Genomic DNA, 26,953 nt, shown 5'->3' with positions numbered 1-26,953 from the left:
TAGCCGTTTATATCGCGGATTACCTCGTTCTCGGTGATTCCGCAAAAAGCTCGGCAAAAAAGGCAAAAGCTCTGCCAAAAAATCGTCTACCGAACAGTATCTCGTATCGCCGCTCTTGTAGCCATTTTAATTATTATTTAATACCAAGGGACGAGCACGTGGCGACGTCTTCCCTCCCGCTCCCACTAGAGCCTCAGAGCGCAGGACGGCTGCCTTCTCCCTTGCGCCGAGCCCACTTACACACATAAAAATCGTGAATTATAAAAAAATGTGTACACATTTTTTTCGCTTAACCACCGTGTCTCTGTGTGCGTGCGGCGTGAGGCCGCTAGAACGAGACGCCGCTATTCAAGCGAATAGAATAGACGGATCCCCACTCCGAATTTTTTAAGCTCCTGTGCCGATGTTAGCGTCCGTGTAATTTTTTTCATTTTATGTGTTAGTGTACCCCTCGTTCGGTGTAGTTCACTTTTTCTACTATAGATCTGAATTTCAGTCTCGTTTTTGCCGCGTCGCTCTAAAGTCGGTCGAGCGGCTGTTTTGTATTTAATTTTTATTTTCGAGTTTTCGACGTATATTCAGAAACGCCGGCTAGTAGAAGCACATGTCTTGAGTTATCTCAACTGCAAGCCGGTGCACGCGCAAATCGGTGCGTGGGACAGGGACAGCATCAATCACGTGTGGATTTACCCACATATAAACCAAATAAAAACACTGCACACAAAAATATTGAAAGCGAAAAAAATCTCGTAATTTGGATCCTAGCAACGACGCTCGGCATTCATAACTTCTCGTCGGGGCTAGGCAGGACGTTTTTGTGCCGGCTTTTTTTAAATGTTTATTTTCCGGGAACACGTGGATTTATATAGATATTTTGGCGATATCGCTGGACAGTTGCCTTACGTGTTGTGACATTAGTGTTACCTGTTTTAATGTGATATTTAGTGACATTTTAGATAGGAACAAACTGTGATTTATTATGGTGATAAAGTTGGTGTTTTGAAGATTTTTTGATAGAAATAAGAGGTATGTTGGTTTTTTTAATTAGTGGGTGTCGGTTCCCCTTCTGAGGGTGGCATTGGGAGAGGGAATTTTTACGTAATACCTATCTCCCTCGATAAGACGAATGTAACTTCGAGTCCCCGGCCGTCTGACCTTGAGACCCAGACATAATACGGAAATACACTGCAATGTATTTTATGTTACTTCAAAGTTTATTTGTTTAGTGATAACGGGTAGATATCATAATAATGGGGGAACCGATTACTGCTTTATTAATTTGTACTGCCTGAGATTGATTTATTCGAATTGTTGTTGCTACTATATTATATATGTAGGATTTTTTTAAAATCGACGTGAAACCTAAGTAGTTAAAAAATAAAATTGTAATTTGGTGTGATTTTATAGAAATTAAATTATCAAAATAAACTGGTGGAAAAACTATTTTAAGTTGTCGATAAATGTTTAATGTTTTATTGAATGACAAATAGCGACAAAGTTACTTAAATCCCACAAAAACTACTTGTCAGATAACCTTGTCGCTTCAGTTGACGCGAAATCTTCCAAATGCATTTAAAGTGGCCAACAATGAAAAATACATGAATAAATTTTTTATTATGCCCATCGATTCCTTTTTGTATCCAAAATAATATTTTAAATCTGAAAATATATCAGTATTTTGTAATAAGCAGTATCCTACCAAAAATAATATAAAAATGAAAATAGTACTTAAGTTATTCGCTAAATTACTCTTATCTGCAATTCATATCTAGAAGGTGCCTACTGCTCAAAGTGCCCATTATAACTTAAGAACTTCCTACGAAACCTGTATACAAATCTAAGTCTAATAATCTATGGCCCCCAAGTATAAAGCATCACCAAATTACCTCTAATATCATGTTACTTGCTATAAAAGAAAAGAGTCCTTTATGATTCTGAAAATAAGGTCAAAAATCGCTTAAAGGATTATATTAAAGACAACGCGTTGTTGTATTCTATGCGCGCAATTATTATCTTTGACAGGCGTGTATGGCGGACATTCTAAGTACAGCCACAAAGAAAAGTGTACCTACATAAAGAAATCTCATCAAAACGTATTATAAAACGTTATTTAAAGAAAGTATTTTTTTTATTTTAATGTGTTTAATTATTCTTTAAAAACATTGAACTCTATCTCTAAAAAATAAGAACCTTTAAGGTATATAAAAATATTTATTTCATTCTATTCCAGTATAGTCAACAAACTTTTAAATTTCATACCCCTAATAAATAATAGGTCTATAAAATCACACCATTGAAAAATAATATAGTTTTATATAATCGCGTCTGTACATGCAATGTGATTATCAAAGCCTTATTCGATATGGCATGTGGGCTAGGAGCTAGATCATTGACACAACCTACGCGACTACTCGTCACCTGCTTCAGAAAAAAACTAAGTTTTTTACTCTTCAAATCTAGTTTTAAATAGACAAACAACCGGACAGAGTCGTCCGACAACTTTTCAAATTAAATCGCAATTATTCTAAAACATTTCCTCCGCAATTGTACCTACAGTTTGCATATTTAAAAAAAACACAACATTTCGAATAAATTATTCTTAATTTGAATTTTATATTATTAAAGAAAATACGTAATACTTTTGCAGTTAAACGGAAGATCTCGAAATATTCCATGACAAACAAAAGTACCAGGATTTTGTGACAGATTATATTTATAAGATAGTGCCAAATACGTAGAAACTGAAAATTTTAAGTACTTAGATAGAAATAAAAAGCCAAAAAGATGATGGAAGGAAGGACAATCGACTATAGGACTGATGGCGGGCTGGACTATCATAACTCGCCTCTAATGGCGGAAATTCCTGTAGATAATTATTCGCATATCCATAGAAGTATAGAACACCTGAGATCTATAGGAGTGCCTCCACCTCTAGACACGCACAGACATTTAGCAGCGAACCTAACAGATTTAAGAAGATACGAACATCCTGATGACATGCCTGAAATTAAACCGTCCGTTTTAAGATTATCTGAATTCAAAAATGGTCTTCAAGACTTAAGAGGTCATAACGACCAGGAGAACGACATCCAGCGACACATGACACCGCACGACGAGGGACCGAAAGGTTACAGTGCTCCATCAACGCCGCTATCAGAAAATGGGGGTCAGAGTCTTCAAGAGGAGAAGGTTAGTTACAATTAGAGTTAATGAAAACCATCCTTGAACACTTCGGAAGTTTCATCTTGACGTCATCTTTAATATTCGGCTTAGCATTGTTCGTTATTAATCTTTGTGAAGATCACGACGCAAACGTGGTTCCGTGTAGCGCTTTATCATCAAATCATTCTCTTTATTTCGGCAACGAACCTAATGTATTCGTGTCGAGTACTTCCTTATTCCACACTTATTTCTAACTAGACATTATTATACGCTGTACGAACTTTAAAGTTAATTTGAATATTCACTTTATGTTCGAGAGTGCTCAGGCGCACTATCAAAATAATTCAACGATTTTCGAGTGTTAGGTGTGGACTGTTTGTGTAGATTATTTATTTGATCAATACAACTTTGTAATATTCTGTTTGACCTTTTAAATTGTAACATGAACGTACGTATATATTTTATTTACCGTAACAAAAAATGTTTCCTAAAATCATCTAGTAAGATCTTATCAGTTCTGTATTAAGTTGAATGATCTATTTGATTTGACGCTGTTTAGAAATCACTTTTTAAATTATAAATTATTTTCTTCATCATACCTAACTCCGATAGACCTTGCAATTGAAGGTCACGTGGCAGGTCGTTTGGAGGTTGTATAGGACAATACCTAGCGTCTGCGCCGTTTGGGATTGAATGATGCTTCGCTGTTCCGGGACGATGCTTATCGTAAAGCTTGTTAATTATGATAATTTTGAGATATTAATTAAAATTAAATTTTGCTTTGATTACGTCGTTTTCCTGTTATCTTCAGTTACTGAAGATTAAGAATGAGGGTTTATAATTAATACTAAAAAAATATAAGATTTTACTGAAAAGGTTGTTGTGTTACAACAAATTCTCAAATGGTAAGGGTTCTCCTACCTACAAAATTTAAGCTATTAAATGATATAGACACGGAAGGGAGTCTTATACGAATACTTCTATCGATAAGTTGAGACCACGACCTATTAGCAAGGTCTCGATAAAACTCCCTAACTACAGTCAGTTATGATGAAATAATAAACGGTATCATTTTTATATAGCGTGATTAATTTAAAATACTCGCAATAAGAGTAAAAAGATTTTATTTGTAACAGAAAAAATACGACCTTAAAAATTGATGCTTCCAAATTATCATAAATCTGAATTTTCTTTGTTTTTATACGTATGATTTAAATTTCTGATTTTTCCGTTCAGCAACCGACTTTTGGATAACAAAATTGTGTCACAACCAGTTGAAATACAAATTTTGAATATTTTATTATTTTACCGAAAAGAGAACAGTATAAGCTAATTAGATTTTGACTATTATACGATATACTTATTACACACACATACACATATTTCATAATAATAGTTCTAGACTTTTTAAAATTACACTTACGCGCCAAAAACAACATCTGTCATGTGCTCCGAATGGTGACATTGACAATGGTTTGAAATTGGAATGCGGCCTTGAATCGAATTCGGCTTCTCGACGGACGCTCAGCGCAACCGATTTGCGCGCGAAATCGTGTTTTTTACTTGGTTAGTCACATTTTAATTATTGCAATTAATTTTTCGTAATTTTTATTATATTTTTCGTCGGGAAAAGTTAATTGTTCTAATTTTCTTTTATTGGCATATTTGTTCGTATACGTATATTTTTATCAAGAATTATTTTATAATATTAACTACTTTTTTTTAAACAGTCGACTGTTATTTATTTAACGTTCGTATTCTTTTAACATACTGATATGACAATCTAGAACTGGCCTTCACACCGTGCACCAGATTTGTGATTTGAATATTTTTTGTATCAACATATTAATCTAATTAGTATTTTTATGAGTTCATTGACTTTTCGAATGAAAAAACAAAGAATTTTTTAAAATGTATTAAAATCTAGTATCGATTTCAGAATTAAAAAGAACTAGGTATTTTATTTACGAAATTAATAGTTACATAACAGGTACACGTTTTTTTCGTAACTTAGGTTTTTATTACTAATATGATAATGAATAGCAATTTTATGTTCCGTAATTAATCTTCTTTGGCCTTTTCAATGTTATAATCTTAGGTTATAACGCTTTGAATAATCGCTTATGATTAATCTGTATTTGGTACGTATGAATATATGTATTTAAAATTCGAAATTTAAATTAAGTAGTAAAGCAAATCATACCGAAAATTATAAAAATAAAACATGATAATAATACTTTAGCTAACGTCTTGATGCGAGTTTCGTAGAATCTCATATTATTTTTTGCTGCCAAATCCAGTACTTTGTCCCTGATGTGATAGGGATAAGGTCGAGAATGGTTTGGCATTTCTCGGGTATACGTACAACCGAATTTACTCTGTAATTTTGATTGACACCAACCATTACTAGCATGTTAGGTATTGCGTCATCTACGGACGTAGATTTTTTTACCAAAATATCTTTGAAGTTGCTCAAACCGAAATTGATCTGTAAGTTCAAGGCATAAAGTCAATTTTCCATAAAGCAATATTAAGGTAAGTTTGTTTGCCCACAGGTATAGTGTAAGGCTGTATCAAAGTTTAAAACAAATTGTTTGTTATTATATTGTCTGTAATTAGTCAAAAGTAGTTATAAACATAGTCGTTTTGGCAGTTTGGATTTATAAATATGATTGCGTAACATAAATAAAATCTACTCCAAGTATTTTATATACATTTTTAATTTAATGTAAAAATATAATAAGCGATTGAGAAACGTTTGATTATTACGTTACGTTAATATTTTTCGTGCTTTATATTATATCATATTTGTGTACGTACATAGTAAATACGTTTTTATTAAAAAAAAAATTATTCTTTAAATCGTAAATTCGGTCCTTCACACCGTGCACCAGATTTGTCATGTGATATAATGTATCAACATATTAATCAAATATAAAATTCCTTATGAACCTTCAAAATAGATTAAAAATTAAACTTAAAACGTTTACTAAATGTCACAAATTCAAATGACATCTATAAAGCATACGCAAATTATTTTGTGATATGACTTAAAATTTTGTATCAGGGACTAAAAATCTGACATCTCCCCAGCAATCTTAATACACAAACAATTGGAATAATGCACCATTTTGGGCCGTAACGTAATTATACTAATCGTGGCCTGGTCACGCGATTCCCCTATCTCATATTCGTGATATAATTATTGAGACGCCGTGGGCCACTCACGGCATTCCGGGGCCGAGTGACTTGATGTTTTCATGTTCCTTAAACTAACCGACCATTGCATTGCTGGATAACGTGTCAAAAACTATGTAGATCCAAAGCAAACAGTTATCTTCGCCCAATAATTGTACAGTCATTTTTATTTTCGTACTACAGGAGTTTTATTTAAAGAGAGAACAGTTATTTGGAGGGCAACGGGCGGTCCTATCGTTTTCAAGTAGTCTCTGCCGGGCAACCACTACCTTGCTGATTACATATGAACAAAGTCGTGTTTTTTAAGCTACATAATTTAAATGAAATTTATACATATATGTATATCTATAAATGTTTATTGAGTATTTTGGGCGTGTTTTACATTTAAACCAAAAAAACGTGTTGTCAATTTTCAATTGCCGATCTTCTGTGACATATATGTATAGTATAAAGTCATTCACAACCTATCTATATTAACTTAACAGTCAAACAGAAAAATTATTGATGACAGCGAGGCTTTGAGGTTGATTCACTTCCTGTCCTGTATTTCACTTTTTTTGTTAATAAAGAAATACAAACGTAATGACTGTTGGTCAAACAACACATTTCGTAGATACATTCTTCTAACCATAATATCGTTTTACTATATTAAGTTACTGCGGTTTCTTGATATGAAGTCAAAAGAACTTGTATATTTGGCCAAGAAATTATTGAGCATTATCAGAAGAATAATTTGTAGTGACTTGTAATTTTAATCAGTAGCCCACTATATAATAGTCTATCTATTTATGATTGGGTTTCCTATATAATTTGTTTATTTAGTTGATGAATGTACATGATATTTGTTTCATAAATTTTAAAGCGATATTCTTAATCCATTTTCTGACTCTGGTTTTGACTCATTTGCGTAAAAAAAGAACAAACTAGTTTCACTATTACAACTAATGAGCTTGACTCTCGACAAACGCCTACTCCAAATGTCGCTATGTTGATGTGTCCTTCACTATTATACACCTATCACCCCAGCTTTCTTATGTCGTCCCAACTTCTTGTCTTCGTCTTCCCTTGCTTCCTTCCTAACCATGCCAGGGACGGACCAGAGAAGCAAGGTAAGGAAGGTAACAGAAACATATCCCTTTCTGTTACTTTCTTTGCATAATTTTCCTTCTCTTATCATGTGTTCCACACTTTTACATTATAGTGTTTTAAATGTAATATTTGCCTTTAATTTAATTTCACTTTTTGTTGTGTTGTAATTACCCTTAAAATTTATTATACCCTTATTTTAATTGTACAATGCTTGTTTTTGAGTAATTTTGGGATACACCTATGTATTTCATTTTGTAATTAAAGACGCACTAAAAGACCAATGACCAAAACCTAATTAATATAGTTGCTGGGAACTAGAAAAACAAAATCCAGTTTCTTCTTAAGATTTTTATTATAATGAAATAAACATGAAGCATTTGCCAATGTTTTAATATATACTTTATCTATTTTATTAAAATGTTTGCAGAAACACTATGAATAAATATATATAATAATTTATTTAACATATCTACATAAATTTTATTTCCAAAAATGGTGCAACCTCAGATTTATACATAATTTTTAAAATCCGTTCAGAGTGGAAAATTCCACACCTACTTTCCTTAATAAATAATATGTTTATTGTAATTATAATGAATAAAGGGAAATGTTAACCTGGAATCATTTTTTTGTAATTTATAATAAAATTGGACAGCTATAGTCGTTAATTTCTAGCCTCTGAAATTTTTAAAAAAATCGATAGGTAATTTAATTATAAACAAGCTGTCTTAATATGATTTCTAGCCTATCTCTTTAATAAGTACCCATGGAAAAAAAATTATATGCTTCTCCTTAAAGCCAATTCGCTTTTCCGGAATAAAAATGTTTTTAGATTTTTCCGAGTAATTTTTCCAATTACATATTCTACCCATAAAAACTTTCTCAGCGTTGAAGATATATTTAAAAAAACTGGAATTTGTCCAGCCGTATTCGAGATTTTCGCTTAGCAACATATTTTATATTAGTGTATAGATTAATATGCATATATTAATAATAACACTGTGCTACGCCGTAGCAGATTGCTACATTAATATATACAATATTACTACAACAGTCTAACTCATTTGCTATTGATAAACGTACATTTATCAAATAGCCAAAAAGTATAAATAAAATAATGGAGTTGTTTTATTGTGTCAATTGTCTCAGAGATATACAATAAATTTGATTTAAAATCAACGCATTTGTGACGTGCCGTTTTGGCGTGACCTTGTAAAATTCAATGCCAAGCAGTTTTGGTACCGGTCGCGGCGCGCGCGCATCATCTTACGTCAAACATACGTTATGTAACGCGGTAATAAATCTCGGATGCATTAAAATAGTTTTCATATGTTGCATTTATTAAAAAACGTAGAGAATTAAAACTGAGGTTCTATTAACTTTACTGATGTCTAGGATTATATATGTATTAAGACAGTATATGTACCTTAGTCACTATAAACGTTGAATTACTAAGTGGACATCACGCAACACAGCCAAATTTGGTATTACTTAGTGTTTAAAAATTTAATTGATCTTTTTCTTTTGTAAATTTTTAGACTTTTTTGTGTTAATTACTAGCTGACCCGGCGAACTTTGATCCGCCTAATAGTTTAATAATATCGTGTTAACTTAAGTAAACATTTTCCTTAACATTAATACAACTTTTTTTCAAATACAGATATGTTTAGTCAAGAGATGGCACCACGTGCAGTTTGCATTCGTAAAAGTAATTAATTTATTGTTAATCGATTATTGTTAAACTTTTTTGGAGCGAAATAATCATGAACTAACACGACTTTGTTTTACATATTTACATTTTATTCCATCTATGTATATATAATTTGTGTTTTACGAAATAAATAAATTACTGCAGTGTGATTATATGATCAAACATTTTTATCAGTAACTTCCGCGCCTCGGTGATCGCTTCGATCTTAGTTCGATTCTTGATTATAATAAATATAAATCATACATAAGAACCCCGAAAGTTCGATAAATTCATCAGAGCCGATGACGTGGTGGTTTGTAGGCGAGACCTGCACTTGCCATTAGGGTTAAATTAATTACGCCAAAGGGTTAGTTTGAACTATAAATTATAATTTTAGGGTCGCAGGATCGATTTCGGGGTTGACACTAACACTTATATTTAAACAATTTTAACATAGTTTGGCCGTTATTCAAATACTTACAATAACAAGGCTTATGTTACTCAGAGTTATACTCAAAACTAAAGTTAAAGAAATAAATACTTTTCCAACTTTAGATCGAGTCAGAAGCTAAAAATGTCATTCACTTACCTTAAAAACTTGTTAACTAATCGGTCATTATATTTTGTACTTCTGTATTTTAAAGGTATGGTTATGATTAATATTTTCGTGCGACACATCAAAACTGTATTAAAGTCGTTGCGTATACATTGTAAATAGTCATAAGTGATGTCGTCTCTAAGCGTTTCTCAGGTCAAAACTAAAGGGTAACATATAAATTTCTACCCTCAATCCTTAATTAACATAGATAAGCATTCGGACACCAAGACGTTTATCTATCCTTTAATTTATTGATAGTTCAGTACCTGGAAATTCATTATACATACATTTGTAATGGACATATCATAGTATCTCTGCATATAATCCTAAGATTATGACTATGTTTTGTGTAATAAAAACATTTACTAAGGATTTATACATTCCAGCAAAGGCTAAAATAATGGATGGACTGTAGTATTCCATTTTCAAAGTCAATGGAATGAAGTTACTTATAATCGTAGCCGCAGTCTATGTTACAAGTTAAGGTGATAGTCACAGACTATATAATATATAATAACGATGTAGGTAATTTGATATTTAAAGAAACTTTTCACAGTGTAATAAACACAATAAAAAGGTGTTTTTAAGTAAACACTGTGATAAACAATGCAGTTTTACAGTAATTTATTTTAAATTTAGTATTTTAATTAGTACGCGAAACGTTGTCTCGATTTTATTCGAAATGTAATTGAAAGTTGAGTATTAATAGAATTGAATAAAAATTACGTAAATATGAAATATTTCAAAATCCACTATAATATTAATATTATTTGTGATATATCTAAACTGAGAGAGAGACAGAGGTTTTTCGTTCCGCAAAATTAACCACACGGAGTAATCGGATAATTATGTAATAAATTATATATATTATGTACTGTCTTAGTAATAAAAAATATGTTTAAACTAAAGTTTTTTTTAATGTTTGCAAACTTACGTACAATAATAAAATCTTATAACTTATTAACAATTTACAAATAATTACAAAATTACTTACAGAACAGTTAATTCTAAAATGAATACTTAATATGTATTTGTATATTTATTATCTCTAACTACTATTAAGTAAAGAGAATTCGTAGGGGTAAATAATTATTACTCAAACTTAATATACCAGCCCATACACCAAATGTTTAGGAAGCCAATTAATACATCTGTTATAATTAACTAAAAAGAGGTTCTCCAGATGTGATAGAAGCCTTTTAAACATCTGTAAATCTAGACCTACAGTATCCTGCCAAAAGCTCAACACAAAGCAGTCTCCCATGAAATTGCGCATCCTTTATCATGGTGGTCCAAACATTTGCACATCTTGACCCATATTAATGTCACCTGTTCAGAAACCTTATTAGCTCTCGACATCTGTTCTAGTACTAAAAACAAGGTCATACTTGTGAACTCAAAGCTTTTTCTTATACAAGAGTGGTGAGACGTTTCAGGCTTTAGTACGCCGTGATTCTGAACTAAATTGTATATAGTGTTTTTGCATTTACTTCTCCAAAAATATATGCAATACACCTTCACAAAAGTTATTAAAATTAAATAATTTAGATGCTTCTTTAAGTAAATTTATATAATACTTTTTCTTCTTTTATTATAAATATTTGCTAGATAATATCCCGACTATAATGTCGTCGGAGGTATTAAATAACTTACGTAAATGGTATTTCTACTTTTAACAACTTTTTTTATGACCTTTACAGAAAATTCCAGATGGATGCTTCTTAAGCTGATATTGAACTTTATTGAATTTAAATTCGTCTCTGTTATTTTATTACCATAGCTTGTTATTATTATACCTGTCATATTGCTACATTTGACAGTCGGTATGAACATTTAACACCGTCTCTTCTTCGTATAATACTTGCCGAACGCTGCTTCTGTCAGTAAGCGTGTATCTTTTATTATTGTTTAACTTTAGCAGGAAGTTAAAATTGCGTAAGCCAAAAAATCCTTATACACCCGCGAAATTTCAAAGAAATTCGAACAGGATGTCGTAAGAGGGATGTTATGACCTGTCTCACGACCCTGCAGGTGACACCTGACAAAACATACGAGGAACCAAACAAAATACGACCTTACCCCAACGAAATATCGTTCAAACCAACTGCATACTAAAGTTGTTTATCTCAAGAGATTCTAGTTTGCGTAAAGCAATATTGAACTATAAATAATAGAAATAGAGTGTGTATTTCAACGGTAGAATATTTTAACATCCCGTGGGAACGATTTTTACGGATCCACGGAAACTTTTTGTGATTTCCTTCAAATTGTGCAACGCTTTTGTAATTCGATGATTTATCGATTTCTATATATTGGCTTAGTTGATTCTGTGCATCTGTTTAGGGGGTGTTTCGCTATTCATGTACTGGACTATAACGCTATTGTTAGTATCTTCATGAATGCTATGAAAAATATTTTATATCCGTGGGATTTCTCACTTTATAGACTTTAGCTAGAAAAATGTACTTAATTATCATTTTTTTATGAATTATACTTAAAATCTCACTGACATACTAACATACAGATCAGTCAAAATTTTGAACAGTTACCAAATTTAATCAGCATCTACAATAAATTTTTAAAGTCCGTCCGTTTTTTCTATGAGATTTTACAAATGCGATAATCACAGCATAATTTTTAAATGCAAATAAACCAGTGACGCTATATCCCCACATGAGTATCGGCAAGCATACAATTTAACACTTTATACAGCTTCTAAATATTCGTATTAGCGGCCCAACGGCAGGTGTGCATCACAGCATCTGCATCGGTCACCCTCTGCCCCTTGTCCACTCCCCAATCTTCATACCCCAACTTTTTATACCATACTATCTATATAAGTATACTATTATTTAATACCTTGACACAATATATGATTGTTCTCATTGTGTTATTAAAATTTGCATAATGTACGTTTTAGGTTATTAACAAATATTTTTTTTATTTATTAAAGCTTGCTAACGCTACACACACAGATACATTTGTATATAGTACATTGTTTCAAATTGTGATGGATAACCATAATAATAGATCCATAGAGATTCAAAAAAATAATGTTATTAAAAATAACAAGACATGGCTTTCCATATTAGATTCATCTTATATGCAATGGTTTTATCTACCTGAAACCAATTCTATATATATCTTTTTATTTTCTTTAATATAATATTGAATGTGATAATATACAATGTTCTATAAACTATATAGTTTTGGATTTTAACAGCTTAAAAACCTGAAGACGTGACCACTTGGTTATCAGCACAACGCGTTACAAATTATTTTTAGTCTCCGGAAGCCATAGTAGATACCAAAACAACACAAATAAAAATACTATTTCCAATATTATGCCAACTTAGATAGCTAAATAATTTACTTGTAATAGCATAGCCCTGGGATCATGCTGACTATAACAGATTTCTAAAGATACCCTAGTGGTAAATCAATACCATTATCTCGAAACCACTATAAAAATGAGTGATACCAAACAATCTCAACACATTCTGCGAAAATTATATAATTTAACTGGGATTAACGACCATATTTTCATTGACATTGATATCAAATTCGTTCGACCCGGTTTTAATGGATATCTAGAACAATTACAGGAAACTCGGCAAGCAATTTTCAACTATACGCTCCTGGTTTTAAAATCAATATTGTTTTCATACAAAAAAGAAGCCTTCATTACAAAAATATGCAAATATGTACCGTCGATTATTGTATTAAAGTGCAAAATACGTTGATCGATGATTGGCGCTAAAGCTCTCTCGCTTTTGATGAGTTCAGTGCTCCCGCGCATCTCAGGACACCGGGCGGAAATCTTAATGGATCCTGGAACCGAAACTAACGATGGGATCCATCGATCCAATTTTGTTTTCTGTTAATAATTTCCCTTAATACTTACGGTTAGTAATTTAGAGATAATATATTACAAACACAATTATTTTTAAGCCAAACACATACATAATAACAATTTAATATTAATACCTCTACGGATATGTAGATACAAAGTAATGAAAGTACCTAAACAGAATTTTTTATGTAGTTTCGAAAAACTAACTAAAACTTAAAGACATTCAAGCAGGTAAAGAAGGTTTTCGTTGTTTTAGTATATTTTTGACGAAGACGCCATCAGAAGGTATTGGTTATAGATTAAAACATTCTTTCACGAACTTAGTCAAGAGATGGAACGTGTTGCAGTTCGCGACGTAAAATTAACGTTTTAAAACTAATTTTCACGCTTAAATCCGCAGTACGGCGTCAATGCCAATATTAAACGGGTTTTTTATTCGGGTGCACGATTTCAAAACTTTTTATCCGAGGCTTGGGTGACAAAAGCGGAAAAAACTGATTGAACTATTTGCGCCTAATACAGATCTTATAGCTGAGCAGTAGAGATTATTATCGCATGCCGATTTTATAGATTTCATGGATTTGAAGTGGGTCTTGGTCATTTCTTCTCAGCAAAGTGGCGGAAAACGGTTACTTTATAATAACGTTTTTTCATTTGACACGTGCTTCCCGCCCGCGGCGTTCGATTTATAAATTTGAATTGAGAACATTCCAAGTTCCGAGTTTGACGTGTGGTGTCATAGCCTACTCGGAGTTTAAAGAGTTTCTTATGTTGTCAATTATCTATATCTATAAAGCTGTAATCCTATGCTGGAAAATACAACATGTATCGCAAAATCACAAAATCCAACTACATAGGGACTACAAAGTATGTAAATAAACACAAAGATTCTAAAACAATGAATTTAAAGATGATTTTAAAACCTTGTTATTTTATAATACTATATTTTGTCTTAGACGTGTATATCAATATAAACCCTCGCTACACACCGGGGCTGTTGTTATTCAAATATCAATCGTATAGAGTAAAGTTACGAAACTGATAAATAATTTTCAAAATAAATCTGCATCAGACTACGACACATATTTCTTAATTATTTCCCTAACTCGATTATTGTATATCGAATCGATAGTTTTGCGATTAGGTAATCGACCGATTTCTCGCTATTTACCTAGATTATTCGGTTTTTTGAATTGCGACAATATTTAACGCATGGATGGTGACATTGGCGTTTTTGTTGTATTTAAGGCCTTTTCTTTTATTTATGATATAATAAGGGTTATAGAAATCTAATGAAGGCTAAACCCATTAGGAGCATTTCAGTTAGATCAAATGTTTTTGAGTTAGCGAATAATTATTTAAATTGTTGACTGTGTTACAGTAAATAAATAATACAGATTGCTTACCATGCATATCAAACCAAAAATTAATTAATTTCATATTAATTAAGTATTTTATTCGTTAGTTAAATTCGACTTAGGGTCCTTCAAGAAAAGAGCGTATGATTTCTTAAAAGGCTAGCAACGCAATCGCAAGCTCTCTGGCATTGTGTGTCCACGGGCGGCGGTATCACTTAACATAAGATGAGCCCTGCCCGTTTGCCCCCTTTTCAATAAAAATATATGAAGTAATGTATAACGTATCTACTCAACGTTAATAAGCTTTAGTATGGAGGTTTGAAAAGGTTGAATCTTACAAGACAGGAAAACTCACTACGTACTTGAATAAAACGAAAAATCATCAAAAATATTTTTAACTTGAATAATTAATATTAAAAACCGGATTTTCAAAGTTAATTACTTGAACACAATAGCACTAAAATGTAATTGTTGGTTATGAATTTGAAGATGTCTATTTATTTTTAAATTAATTTCAAGGTTGAAAAGGTTGTAGGTTAAGGTTAGCGGCAGTTAAAATACATCCGTTGAAAATTAATGAGTTATAAGATTTGTTTACTTCAATCGACTAGACTTAGCGTAGCTAGGAAGTAAATGAGGAACCACGCTTTCCAAGTCGATTTTCTTTCCAAGTTTTCTTTTTTATTCTGACTTAAGTCTAGGCCAGCGGCCAGGTTTAACAAGGAGGTCCTACGTTTTTCTATCTGTGCAATTTGCACTTGTTTCTAAGCTGAAAGCAAAGACACCAGAATCCGGAATGTGTCACCGAAGGCTGATCAACTCTATTCTATAAAAAATATTTTATAAGTTTAGTTCAAGGTATATTTAGTGTGTATCGACATGTCAGACATGTCATGTCATGTCATGGAAGCATAAATCGTTCATTATTGTGTATTTTGTAGCAGTATATAAATGTATTAAAACAATTAGGTGGAATAATACAAAATAAACGATATGTTCGTTTTTTAATTAAAATATTTAAATGGAACATTAAATTTTCACTTTATTTCCTGTCTTAATCGTTTTAATACATTTTTAAATTCGTCTTCTGCATAATATTATCACCTGATGACAACTTAATTATTGAGGTAGTTATTATATATAAAAACACACATATTATTATTATTACTTAAATGAATAAAGACTTATTATATTATTATTATAGTTATATTTTATAAAAAGCCTACTGTAAGTAAGCCTATTCTAAAACTGAAACCTCTAAAACACCTACGAACCTACCAACGGTAAATAAAAAAACTGCTTAAGACAAACATACAATACAGAAAAAAGTTAATTTCAAGTGTTTGTCAAAAAAACCTATATTGTGGTTTGAGTGTAGTATAGTTCTACCTTCAAAACATTTAAAACTGCATAGTTATGGTTTTTTTATTCTTAAAAGGCCCGAAACGCACTCGCGAGATATTGAGTGTCTATGGGCGGCGATGGTATCACATAACATCAGGTGAACCTGCCCGTTTGCCCACTTGTATAAAAAGGGTAAATCTAAATTTTCTGTAACTTTTTAACTGTTAACTTTCAAAATGAAAATTGTTGTAAATAAGGTGTATTTGTTAATTATTTGTTCTGGTTAGCAATTTACTGTGTTGTTATCTTTTAATTACTAAATTAGCATAGACAATATATGTAGGGTAGTTGTTATCATAATTAAAAAACTTTTAATTAAAATTATAACATCAATCCAGTTTAAACTATTTTAGTTAAATATCACTTTACAATTTCTAAAGCAACTTGTTCTGAAACTAATATAATTTTTGTTTAATTTAACTTTAAAAACGACAGAGGTTAATTTTCTTCGTAAAGTTAATCGAGAAGCCATCCTATTAACCCTATTAAAACCTAAATAAATCCTGTTATTTTATGAGGAAATCGTAATAATACGCAGAAATGTTCTTTTTTTTGTTCTAGCTCCCTGATGTCTACAGGGCCGCAGAATATTGAGATTAGTTTCTTCAAATATATAATTAAAATACCGTATATATAGTTATCTGCAATCATTACTTTAGTATGTAATCTTCCGAATCTGGATTTGGCAGCTTTAGATAGGTTATTTTATTTTCAATGAATATTTGCTCACTCTAAAGCATTAAAAAAAAAAAAGTTAAATGTATCAGCAACCAAAAAATACACAAAAACTTTAGGCAAGGCTAACGCTTAATTCAAGCTAGGGAAAGCATAAGAGGTAAAACAAACGAAGCCGCGAAATTTGTTGAAATCCGCAAAAAGTCCTTATTAGAGGCAAGCTGACCCTCCGAGATAAACACAATGTATGTCTGACTATTAATAATTTTCAAACAAAAACTGGCAAAAAAGCTTAGACAATTTGTTTACGAAATGTGTTGCTAATTTTGTTTATTTATTCAATCTGTGGTGCGAAATTTGACGTGCAACTCTCTAAATTGGATTAAACATCTCTAATTACAATATATATTTTTAAATTTATTCTTATTATTATTCGTCCGAATTCGTCTATTTAAGTGCACTATTTTTTAAATACCTTTGTATGTTATAAGTGTTACCGGACTGGACTATTTCTAGTTTAGTGTAGGGTATACAAAAATTTTATCTATGTTTAATAATTAATTGTGTTTATTGTAAATCGAAAAAAATATATATATACTTAGAATAATGTAATCTGCATATTATATTATTTAATTTCATAATCTCTTCAGGACATATCTTCCCTTCATTTCTCGAAGGGCCAACCGATGTCCATTTTTCCTGTCACTTTAAAGTGTCATAATGAATGACTAGTGCTTAATATTAACATTAATCCGTGCCCTGACCGAGGGTCGCAATCTTTCCGCCCGCCCTGAGATCCTCTATCCGCCCGCCCTCAGATTACTCTTGTCACGGTTAAAGCACTGCTCGGGGGTGACTAAGGACGTCAACAAAAAATGGACTCAGTATAGGAGGTTTGTTTATAGCATATGGGATTTATTGTTTCAAAATCAGCTTTTTCTCAGCCTTTGAACAATTTCGTATTATGTTACCTTTCATCATTATCATTATCACAAACGATTGGCAAAATATTCCAAAATTTACTTCATCAATCAGGTACCAGGCGAAAGACGTGGACGGAAAAAGACAATTTCCGACTCTACGGAGTCAGAAACAGGTTATGGAATCCCAAGGAGTGCTACCAATCCCACTGAGTGGAGCTTGTTGGCTTCCTCAGATCATGAGGTTGGTGATTTGGATCTAAAGACAATCATTACTCATCTAAATCCTACCACCACTGAATCAATCCTCACTCAATGAAAATTATAAAGTAAATTGGTATGTTTAAGTTATTATAACTTGACTAAAAAGTAAGATTAAAATTGTTAGTTTTTTCACTGTTATAAGTTAAGGTGATTTATTGATTGTCTTTAAATCATTAGCAAATCATGTGTCTACTCTAACTCCTACTCCAGTTTTATTATTTTGTCGCTTATATGTTTGTGTCCTGTCGTAATAAATGTTTAACGTGCACCAAAACTTATTAAACATTGTCCAACTCGTCTGCAATTTTTTTGCTTATTTAATTTTGCACACAAAAATTTCATTACCTTCTATAGAATCGACAATTTCTAACCGAAACAATTTTGAATCGAGCGGAAGTATAGATCGATTTAACACAGATTCCTCTAGAATGGATCCTTCACGAAGTCCCATTAAAAGTCAGCCACCACCTCGAATTTCAAGCCTCATGCCATTAAATAGTGCTCCAAACTTTAATTATGTTCAGGGTGTGACCAATCGCGATCGTGTCTCGTATTTTGACGAGTCATTCAACGTGCTACCGAATCCTACAGCTCCAGTAAACAGTCGCATTAGTGAAACTAACTAAATCTCAATAATGTCCTTTAAAGATAGAAGTTTAGAGCTCAAAGTCTGTAGCGGTCATAAGTCTATCAAGCAACGCTTAGACTGCGCACTGCTCAACAAATATCAACAAAGTGCACTTGGATTTGATATTCTAATTTAACTTCTATTCGTAAATTGAATAAGGTTTCGTTTTTAGTGTTTTGAAAGAGTTAATACGTTTATATTCTAATCTTGTTTTGGCAGCGACTTGCTCTAAGGAACGTGGTCCACAGTTTCATTGTCGGCCAACGAACAGAGCATCGATAGGATGACGCACCACTTTTAACTTAGAAACTAATTTGAAATATCACAATAAGTATCGATGGCATACCGAAACAGCCTTTTGAATCAGCAGAGTTCCGATATTATAACATGCACAAAGTGATTTGTTATGTATATGTATATATCAATATATGTATATTTATATTAGGTATATGCATATTCTCAAAACTTAATAAAATGTTATCTGAATTACGTAAGATAAATAATGTATTGCCCAGATGATTATTAACATTGAAAACGTTAATCAAGGTGCGTGAAAACCTCCGTGAAGGTGGCATCCTGCATTTATTGCCGCGTTAGTTAATTGAGTAAATAAAAAGTCTCAAAACAAGTACAATTGGTTCCGGTTCCCCGCGGATGTCGTTCAAGGGCACAATTCACTTTCTGATGAATCCGATGATGAATTTATAAATCTTTGAACGTGACAATATTATACACTAGTAGCCATGCATGATGTAATTGTATATTTTCGTATCACAACTGCTGTAATTCTATTCCGCATGTGAACAAAATTTATTTTAACATAGTCTTTCATCTGTTTACTTCAAAAGCTCTAACGTTTTTTTTTTCTATTTATTTCAGGTGTTCGGCTCAAAGGCGGACCTGCAGCTTCACACGCAAATACATCTCCGAGAGGCAAAGCCTTACCGCTGCACTCAGTGCCCTAAAGCTTTCGCCAACTCCTCATATCTAGCACAGCATTCGCGTATCCATCTGGGTATCAAACCATACAGATGCGAAATATGTCAACGTAAATTTACTCAGCTCTCTCACCTACAACAGCATATTCGCACCCACACTGGCGATAAGCCCTACAGGTGCACTCAAATTGGATGCACCAAAGCGTTTTCTCAGCTCTCGAATTTACAAAGCCACAGCCGTTGCCACCAAACAGATAAGCCTTTCAAATGTAACTCATGTTACAAGTGCTTCACCCATGAGAAGGACCTCCTAGAACACATTCCTAAGCACAAAGAGTCTAAACATCTCAAGACTCACATTTGCCAGTATTGCGGAAAGAGTTACACGCAAGAAACTTACTTAAGTAAGCACATGAACAAACATGCCGAAAGGGCTGATAAGCGGCCACCTATATCTGCTTTGGGTCTGAGCGGGCTCAATAGATCCCTAGCAGCGGCTGCACCGACAGCGGCTCCATTCGCTGATCATCCATACTGGCCGAAAGTAAGCCCGGATTCAGCGGCGCACATGTCTGATGAAGGTGGTTATCATCAGCAAAGAGAAGCTGAGGAGCACCATGAGCATCAACTGCAGCAGCAGAGGGCTTTGTTCGCTCAGCATGAGAGCCAAGACGATCGTATTCAACCTCCTGTCTCTTCTGCAGCTAATTCCGCGTTTACCCCGATTAACTCTATGGCCCCGCATTTGAATGGATTGTCCCATCATAGCGCCTTGCAGACACGACCTTACTTATACGACCCCCTCCATTTCCAGCAGGGCAAACAGCAGCCCAATTCATTCCCCAACCAATTGATATCTCTACACCAGATCAGAAATTACGCGCATCAACCCTCTCTCTTGCCAGCGGAACACATTCTTCCTCACGCCCTCTCTCACAAAGATAAACAGTAGATCTTGCCGATTTCCTAGTAGGTACTATTTAATACTTATGACGGTATTATTAGAGATAAACAAAATCTTATTAAAAGTATTTAGAATCACGCTCTCCATGACAGTGGTATTATGTATAAAATACGGAAATGTGTTGTTAGTGAGGCGGAATTCAGTTTTAGACTTATATCGATATTGTATAAATACTCTGGAATTTGTGTAGATAACACGGTTATGGGATTCGATTTCGTCATTTGAATCAGTTTTGTTGATGTTTAATGATTAGTTCTCGTCAAAGCACAGATCTATACAGAGTCTATGGTTGTACTTAGTTATGTTGTAAGTAATTTGAAGAAAAGGGGAAAAGGCTAGGGTGCTTCTTTGTTAAGTTTTTTGTCGATTTAAAATATTAAATATCAGTGACCAAAGTCTACGTATACATTATCAACAAATTCACTGCAAAAAGCAAAAATTAAGAAGCACTTTAGAATGCACTGATGCTTAAAGGAAAACTAATCTTTAACAAAGGTCAGCAATACCACACACAAAAGTATATTATAATAGAATCAAATTAATATAAATGCATAATAAAATTGCTTCAAGAGCATAATAATATTCTTGTCTCTAGGTGTTCTGTGAATTATAATCACATTTTGTCCTGTAGTATTACGATTCGTACTGATTATTATACAAATTTTATTTTATTGTGTACAATAGAAATGCACAAATCTGGTTCTGTATTAAGAACGTTTAATGTTATCAACAAAATCTCAGAGTTCCTGTAACAATAGGTAATGGTATCGAGTATATTATAGACCTTACTGGGGCGTATTGCATTTTATGGCTCTCATGCCGTACAGATCTCTAGACATCACTTCTGCACTCAGTTCCTACTATGATCGATCATAATCTTATTTAGCTTTATTTTTCTTCTTTCGCACTTTAGTTTATTTAAGAGAATGTATTCTTCCTTCAGCTTAGAGTGTATTTTATGTATCCGTAGAAATAAAGATTTTATTAAATTTAATTCAGAATTATTTTCGTCATAATTATTGTTACAGTCAAGGTCACTTGACAAGGATTAATTTTATATTCTCTTTAATTTGAAGGTACTTTAAATGAATTTACAGATAGTTGAATTTACTGAAGGCTAAATACATTTTCTAATTGCGTTGTATGATATGTGATCTGACAGGTTGCCAAAACATTTGATTTTTCACCTTTGTGACCGCAATTTGTATATATTTTGTAAATACGAGGTAATTTTTTGAGGAGACTTAACATTTTGACACTTTTAAGTCTAAAATGCTTATGCTCAATTATATTAGACGATATATTAAGATCAATGATTTGTATATTACTTCAGTGTCATTAACTTTTGGTTTTGACATGGTTGTATTTGTTCAAATTGTTTAGTTTTCGTACTTAATGTTGGTATCTTTCAGTTGATAATTCGACTATGTCCATTAGACAAAGTATTGAGATGCGTTGTCTAATATTCGATGTTGATGTTTAGATTAATTTGATGTATACGAGGAAATTGTTGATTTTTGAATTGTGAATCAAGTAGTAGGTAAAGAAAATGTGATAGGAAATGTGAAGGTTGGGGAGTATTTTTGAAATTCGTCTAATTGGTTTGCTATTTTAGATTAGGTTGTGGTTTTTTGTGATCAGGCTTATTCCTTGGGAATCTTGCGCTGTCGATGTCACAAATTTAGCCAAATGCTAATGTTAAGTTCTTGTACAAATTATTATTGTTAACTGCAGCAATATGTTTCTTCCGAATTGTTATAAGTAAGTGCAGCACTCCTTATGTATAGAAGTACATGACATTAAACCAAGAGTTATATAAATTTTTTTCGTTTTTATAATCGGTTTAAGGGAAACATCGCCAATATCTCTCTATTGTAAGTAGAAATGTGATATTGTATTTGATTTTTTTAGTTAAGTGTAAACTTATTATTATTAATTACATATTTTTGTAAGTTCGTTTATGATAGAAATTCGCTTTGTCTAGCGTTCCCGTTTAAGATTATAGATGAAAGTGGACGAAATTTTTGTTACTTAAAATCAAATAAAAATTAAATACAATTATGCCAAGATTTCAGTGATTTTATTTCAACCAACCTTTAAGTACCCCCTTATTATTTTAAATATCAATTCTTTTCAAGATTATCGTCTCGTCTGATTTTGAAATTGGAAGTACACAGTCGAATAATACTTAAATATTATTACTTTGCTAAGTTGGTATGTCATTACAAACCGTCCGTTAAAAGAAATTTATGAATTTAACTAATTAGATTAACGCCATCTATTGCGAAGAATGTACAACAATAGTACAACGTGTTACGAATGTAAAATACAACTAACGCCATCTTATTAAAAAATGAATACTAAAAAAAATTCTTTAAATTTATTAAAAATACTAGTGTATATAAATTTTTAATTAGTTACTAGTATATAGTAATAGTAATAATGTAGTTAACAATATAACTTTTTTTCTGTTTTGGGAGCACATTTATGTGTCTATTATTGAAACTTTTCTTGACTACGTTGTCTTTGTGGGTCTGTCATAAAAGTTTAATAAAACCATAATTGAACTTTATCTATTTATTTAGTTAACAGTCGCAAAATATTAAATAGAACTTAAAGTAGGTATTTACAATAAGGGTTCTACCTACGTAGGTAACTCACACACCATTCAAGAAAGCATCAATTAACTTAAAAAGGACACAATAACTTAAGGTCACAATTTAAGGTCATATAACAATAGTTTGTTAGTAATATTAAAATGGGAAACGACCTCTAGCAAAAACAATATACGAATTTCCAGTTCTCTCAAAGGATTTTTAAGGAAAAATCCATAGAAAATCTGTTTTGAAATTAGAATAGAGTTTTTAATAAATTATTGTATCTCTTACCTTACGTATAAAAGGAATATTTATAATACTTTATATGTATTGTCATTTAGTCGCCCTAATACTAAACGAGAATCATATAAATAAAATTTTTAAAGACTCGCGTATTTGGCTAAAGTAGCATAAAATACAATCTTAATTATAATTAATTTAATACAAAAAATAAGTAAATAATAAGCGGTAATAATAGCATTTTCGAATGTACTAATAAATAAAGAGCTTATTATTGAATATAATGCAAAAAACATAGGATAACAAAAATTATAATTAAACTAATGAATTGTGACGTGCGCAGATTTTTCCCGAAAAGGATTTTTAAATTAAAACTTCCTTTAGAAGTTAAATCTTATATTATACATAATATTTTCAACAAAACTATCGCCAACGTCCATACCACGTTGAATAAACTGGTTCTCGTCCGATCACCGAAGTTAAGCAACGTCGGGCGCGGTCAGTACTTGGATGGGTGACCGCCTGGGAACACCGCGTGATGTTGGCCTATTTTACTTTTGGTAAGTACTTTTAAATTTGAACTTTGCATTTACAATTATTTAAAAAAATCTACACACGTCAATACAGGTCAAAATACACAAAAATTAAATTTAAGAGCTACATAAAACTATAACCATATCTTAACGCCCACCTATCTTAAAATATTCTGTTTTTAACCTTAGTACAGAAAAAGTTATATTTTCAAGTAGCCCTTTTTATTATTCTGTGTATTAGACCTCTACCTTGTAGGGAGAACCAGGAATATGGTCATCTCCCCACTTGACAATTACTATGTATTCTCCTCTGTCTCTGACCACGTACCAGCACTCATAGTTGTTCTTCCCCTTATGCTTCAATTGGACTTCATCGCATGGACCTTTGGGGCCGTAGATACCTACGTATAGAATGTTGTTACCTGGAAAGATTTAATAGAACATTTTTAACAGCATTTTACCGACCCAACCAAATGTGTTGTTTGGTAAAAACGAAGAATGCAGAGGTAAGTTTCGAAAATACTTCAGTAGGCAGCTGGTTCCACAAGGTGGTGGTGCGAGGCAAAAATTGCCTTGAAAAACGCTCAGTTGTGGAATGGCGGACGTCGAGGTGATATATTGTTTATTAGCATGGAGATCAACTCTTCAAACCAGCCCAGGGAGATTCCTCACTTTGTTACTTTATTACCAAGAGCGATATCGACAGAGATGCTAATCCCAAAAATATTTTTTTCCACGCATTTCCAAGGTTGCAACATCAGCGCAACGAATCTTGAACTGCATAGAAATTGCCAACAAAAACCGTTGGTATCGGTATCGCTGTCACTATTGGAAGTTACAGGTAATATTAACATGTTTTGACGTTTACTCTTGAGTTTTATTCTAAATAGACTTGGCTTCGAGGATATAACCAAACAATTTCACAAAAAAACTGAAAATCACTTATTGATGCCAAACGAAGCTTTAACTAGCGCCTAACCCGACGAATCAATAAATAATTCGGGTTTCAAAAGCTCTTATAAAAAGGAATTGCAATCTCCTCTATAGGGGGTTATATGGACTTCAACGAAATAAAACTTGTAAAGAATCTTCAATATATTCAATATTCATACCCGCGTCTCCAGCGTGCACGGTGAACTGGTTGTGCTTGTTTAAGTACGCCTTCTTTAGCCCCATACCCTTGCTAGTAACCTTGGTTGCGTCAGATTTGAAGTGTGGCAGAACCGGGCCCTGTTTCTGCCCAGCCTTTGCTACTTTGTTAACCGTTTCTACTGTTACTGATGACGTCTCTTGAGCACCGATTTCTGCTAGGTTTTCACCTGTAAGAGAAAGTTATAACTATCTCATATCATAATACAGTAGGATACAATATAGGTTTATATAATTCTCTAAATATATCCTATATCATAAGAAAAGATGAACTAAAAACAACGAATTAGTTTTGGTTAATATGAGATCTAGACTTTAACGTCGCTAAACGTCTTTTTATAATTTTAATAGTAACATTTATCTTCTTAGATATATATATATATATATATATATATATATATATATATATATTATATATAAATATAAATATATATATATGTGTGTAAAGTACTATAAATGATGATGAATGATGGTACCTAGCGGCGGGCTATCAATACTAATAATTAATATATGCTATAAGAATACTAATTATTACTATAAGAAGGCTAAGCATAAATAATAGCGTTATTTGAAGTAAAAGATACCTGAAGCTTCGATCTTGAATGGTGACCCCACGATGTGATGTCCATTGTATTTTATGCTCATGTAGTAGAATCCGGGAGCCAATGGTGTATATCTCACCTAATAAATAAAAAAAAATCATAATCATTTAAATACAATTCTTACCATGTTAAATCAAATTATAACCAAATTTTAATTACGAATATTTGTGAATTATTTCAAACTACGTATACTAGTATTTTATTTCTTACCATTATTCCGTTTATCCGCGCCAAGCAGTAAAATAAATATATACATACTTTAGACTTTACAACAAATTATGTACTAGGAATATGTATAGTTCAAATCCAATTCATTTACCGTAGAGGCCCCGGAATATGGAGATAATATTGATTGATGATAGATGAAATTTTGTGCGAAATTAACTCACCAGAACATTTTTATTGTACGAAATGTATAAAGTCTAATTAAAGTCAAAGGTGTTCGCAACATAGTCTACCTAAGACGGGGAATTATCAACAATCTTCACCTTTTAAAACGATAAATTTCATGCAAAAACTATGACTTGCCTTGTAGCCCTCTTCCACCTCAGTACAGTCCATGGCTACACGTGAAGGTCCGTCCATGGTGACAGCGAGGATACCAGCTCCAGCGTTGCATGTGTCGATTATCAGGTCGGTCTTGGCACCTGATAGGAAATATTAATTGACAATTGACCCAGCCAACATATCATTAAAGTTATACGATATCTAATTTTAATTTATATGGTTTGGCATAAAATCAGTCTTTATAAGTACAGGCTTCGGTTCAATTCCCGGCGGTAATGTACAGGAACCATTTGAATTCTAATTGAGGTTATATTTATTCATTTGTTTCAAATACAATTAGAACAGAAATGTATTTAACAATTGATATCTAATCCTATAAAGTGGTATATCAGAAGTCATAACTAACACGATTTATTTTAGGTATATAGCATACAATGTAATAACAATATTTAATCAAAATCAGCCCATACCAGTCTTAACTGATCCCAAACCAGAGCCGTGAGCATGGACAGCAGCAGGGTCAGCATCGTCTTTGCCAACCTGTCACAATTAAAAAAAATGGTATTTCACTTAAAGATCGCATG

At 32.4% G+C, this 26,953-nt stretch overlaps 1 protein-coding gene and 1 non-coding gene across 4 annotated transcripts in view; both read left to right on the top strand.

The window, feature by feature from the left end:
* The window catches only part of LOC110993878 (zinc finger protein rotund), a 77,734-nt gene extending 54,924 nt beyond the window's left edge, over positions 1 to 22,810 (top strand). For 2 of the 3 annotated variants that reach the window (XM_045630840.1, XM_045630841.1), the window contains exon 4: positions 19,719 to 22,810. In XM_045630840.1, the coding sequence (XP_045486796.1) occupies positions 19,719 to 20,729 (1,011 nt within the window). In that variant the 3' untranslated portion in view covers positions 20,730 to 22,810. Of the gene's footprint in view, positions 1 to 437; positions 1,027 to 2,647; positions 3,190 to 19,718 lie in introns of those variants that run through there. The other variant, XM_022260268.2, reaches the window with a different exon arrangement.
* Positions 22,811 to 24,006: 1,196 nt separating this feature from the next.
* On the top strand, positions 24,007 to 24,125 carry LOC123689679. Its single transcript, XR_006750591.1, has one exon. It is a non-coding gene; the product is annotated as a 5S ribosomal RNA (ribosomal RNA).
* The last annotated feature ends 2,828 nt before the right edge of the window (positions 24,126 to 26,953 follow it).

This window comes from Pieris rapae, chromosome 13, assembly GCF_905147795.1.
Source record: "Pieris rapae chromosome 13, ilPieRapa1.1, whole genome shotgun sequence".
Taxonomy (NCBI): domain Eukaryota; kingdom Metazoa; phylum Arthropoda; class Insecta; order Lepidoptera; family Pieridae; genus Pieris; species Pieris rapae.
The sequence above is the reverse complement of the archived record's forward strand: the minus strand, read 5'-3'. Positions and strand labels throughout refer to the sequence as shown.